Source organism: Anneissia japonica, unplaced genomic scaffold (assembly GCF_011630105.1).
Source record: "Anneissia japonica isolate Jap-2015-1 unplaced genomic scaffold, ASM1163010v1 scaffold287868_len458714_cov195, whole genome shotgun sequence".
Lineage (NCBI taxonomy): Eukaryota > Metazoa > Echinodermata > Crinoidea > Comatulida > Comatulidae > Anneissia > Anneissia japonica.
Genome location: NW_022698322.1, coordinates 297376 through 300459, shown reverse-complemented (window position 1 = coordinate 300459; position 3084 = coordinate 297376). Strand labels below are relative to the sequence as shown.

At 32.5% G+C, this 3084-nt stretch overlaps 1 protein-coding gene across 7 annotated transcripts in view; it reads left to right on the top strand.

The window, feature by feature from the left end:
* LOC117102496 (high affinity copper uptake protein 1-like) overlaps positions 1 to 3084 on the top strand; it is an 8992-nt gene that overhangs the window by 2440 nt on the left and 3468 nt on the right. Inside the window, exons 3-5 of one of the 7 annotated variants that reach the window (XM_033242786.1) lie at positions 165 to 283; positions 975 to 1206; positions 2334 to 2403. In XM_033242786.1, the coding sequence (XP_033098677.1) occupies positions 1084 to 1206; positions 2334 to 2403 (193 nt within the window). In that variant the 5' untranslated portion in view covers positions 165 to 283; positions 975 to 1083. Of the gene's footprint in view, positions 1 to 118; positions 284 to 840; positions 1207 to 2333; positions 2404 to 3084 lie in introns of all 7 variants that reach the window. The other 6 variants (XM_033242784.1, XM_033242787.1, XM_033242783.1 and 3 more) reach the window with 6 other exon arrangements.

Here is a 3084-nt window from a genome sequence, read left to right as displayed (position 1 = left end):
ACCAAATAATTTCGCATAGGGCCTATTCATCGAGGCGTGCCTCTAAAGTTTGTTCACTCTTTGTTCACATTGTTTATTCTCTGAGTACCATCTTTTATATCTTGCTTTGTCTGTCTAGGCCTACCTAGCCTATCATTTCAATTCATTCATGTCATGCTCTGTAGTGCCAGCGTCTCCTCTTTGCTATCATCAACTGAGGCTCTTTACTACCATCGGTCTCCAGCGACTGATAGGGGACTAGACTGTGTTGTTGTGTTGTCCGAATGTGTTGGATTTCTCTCAGGTTCTTACGCTTTCTTTTTAACTTAGGCTTAATTTTGTTTCGTCATATCATTTTTGGTCATCGTGTTCATTGTGCCAGATATATATACAGTGTGTATATATAAATATATATATATATATATATATATATATATATATACAGTATATATATATATATATACAGATATATAAGGTTGCTCTTTATATGTATGTATTAAACTACACATATATGTATATAATAATAATAATAATAATTATTATTATTATTATTTATATAAACGATTTATAAATATAGTAGGCCCGTATAAATGTATACCATTATTATTATTATTATTAATCTTAGTATTGATGTTTTTGTTAAAAAGTTAGATAACTATTTTTCTTAATAGTCCTGTCAGAGTTTTCCTATCCTTTCTTGTCATTATTCGATTCGCAACAACTCACATGATTCGTCGTCTTGGGTATGTTTGACAAGTGAATAACAACCAAATGTTTATAATCGTTCAAGTATGATAGAGGAAAATTCAACAAATTTCACTTCCTTCCAATTAAAGACAATTTTGTTCAAATTAATTTCAGACGACTTATATCACGCAGGTAATCGGATCGAGCCAGCTTGTTTTTCTACTGGGTGTGCACTATTATTGAAGGGGTGGCAGGTGAGAGTAGGGCCTATACACAATTTGGATAAACAAGCAAACTTTCTTTTATAGACGCATGTTAACACGTCCTTTCCTAACTCACATGATGAACTCTCAAATTACCAACTCAACGCTTTCCATTCCGTGTTGTGTAGCAATATAATTTGCACAGATAGGCCTAATGGACGAAATGAATGGACACGTAGGCATGGATAATACTATCATCGGGAATATGTCGGTAGACGGAGGTGAGCACAGTAACATGAACATGAACAGTAATAATATGGACGGTTCTGGTCATGCGGTACGTATTTTTTTTATATTATTTATCATTCCGGAATAGCTTTCTAGTCAATTCTCATTCCATCATTGTTTTCGATGGGGTTTACAGTTTTTTTTTTCGTAAGAGATGGGAAGGGATGCATTTTAAATTCAGAGGGGTGTTTGAGGAAAGGGCCTTCCTGAAAATATTCGGAAAATAGTTATTTGTAGGTGGCCCAAAACGTCAACTTGACTTTTGTTTTCATTGTCATCACTTTCACCAATATATTTGTTATGGAACAACGTGCTACACCATTTCACAATGATACATCCTGTCTCTTATACACATCTAGATGTCCCATTTGTGGAAAAATAGACCTCCCTTTAAAAATCCTGTCTGGTGGCTTGAGCTATGTCCATCAGTCACATCTAGGATGCGATTTTTCCCCTACAATTCAACATTTTAGAGACTGTTCTTGTCAAACATTTTTTAATACAAAAAACAAGTATCATGCACATTATATTAAGCCATTATGGTTTATATTAACTCTGATCTATGCGTTAATGTCAATTTTACTGTTTTTGTCACGTGCACTAAATCGAACCTATTAGCACTCATCACGATTATTTTTAGGACTGTACGGTAATTTTCATCTCATTTGTTCAATGTCAAGTAAAATATATTAGTCATAATAAATGCTCATCGACATAACATATCGTCGCTAAAACGCGATCCAGTTATATGTTGACGTGTCAGATTTTAACCTGAGTTCACACAAGGAGCGTGTGATGATACGGATTTTTTTTAATTTGAGGTATGGGAAGTCCAGTGGGTGGGATAACATTTATGTTTACGTCACCATATGGTAATTGCTCAGTGTGTTATTTGCATTAAAGGAAAACCTAATAAAAATTAAACTTCTTTTCACAATAAGGAAGTAAGATATAATTAGGCAATGAAGACGGGTTAGACTTTAAACAAATCAAGAGAAATACGTTCTTGGTTTCAAAACACCACAATCAATCTACTATTGTAGGCTGTATTACAGGTTAGGCCTACTACCCGCGACACGACAGACCGAATGCAGAAGGACGAACTATAAGCACGTGCATCTTCTATTTATAACTTACCCTTCATAATGTACCGGTACACTTTCTCATTGTTTTCAGTCGGCGTTCTACTTTTCGGTAGACATCCCTGTTTACTTATTCAAAAACTGGAAAATTGATACCACCACAGGTAAGGCGTAATGATGTCATAATCACGTCATCGTGACGTCATCATAAATATTTTAGCAGACGTGCGTTTAATTAATATAAATTCATAGCAAAATTTAAAATCTAGTCTAGAAAATATTCTTGATAAATTCTTATTTCAAGAAATATTTTCTTGATAAATTCTTATTTCAAGAAATATTTTCTTGATAAATTCTTATTTCAAGAAATATTTTCTTAATAAATTCTTATTTCAAGAAATATTTTCTAAAATTAAGAAAAAAAATACTTGTTTTAAGCTTAAAATCAGAAAGTCACTACCGTATGGTGAGAAATTTTTTTCTTTTCTCACCATACTGACTTTCTGATTTTAAGCAAAATATTACTTAAAACAAGTTTTTTTCCCTTAATTTTAGAAAGTATTTCTTGACATTAGAATTTATCAAGAAAATATTTTTGAAATAAGAATTTATCAAAAATATTTTCTAGACTAGATTTTAAATTGCTGTGTTAACAGCGTGCAATCATGAGCCGCCACATATTTCTTGATTGCTGGTTTTGCTGTCTTTTCAACAATTTAAAATAAGCCTATATGAATAGTGCATTGCAGTGGTCAGTAATTTTGGTCCAGGGGATAAGTTTTTTGTCCTTATTCCCCAAGTTACAATGTGTGCGTATATATATATATATATATATATATATATAT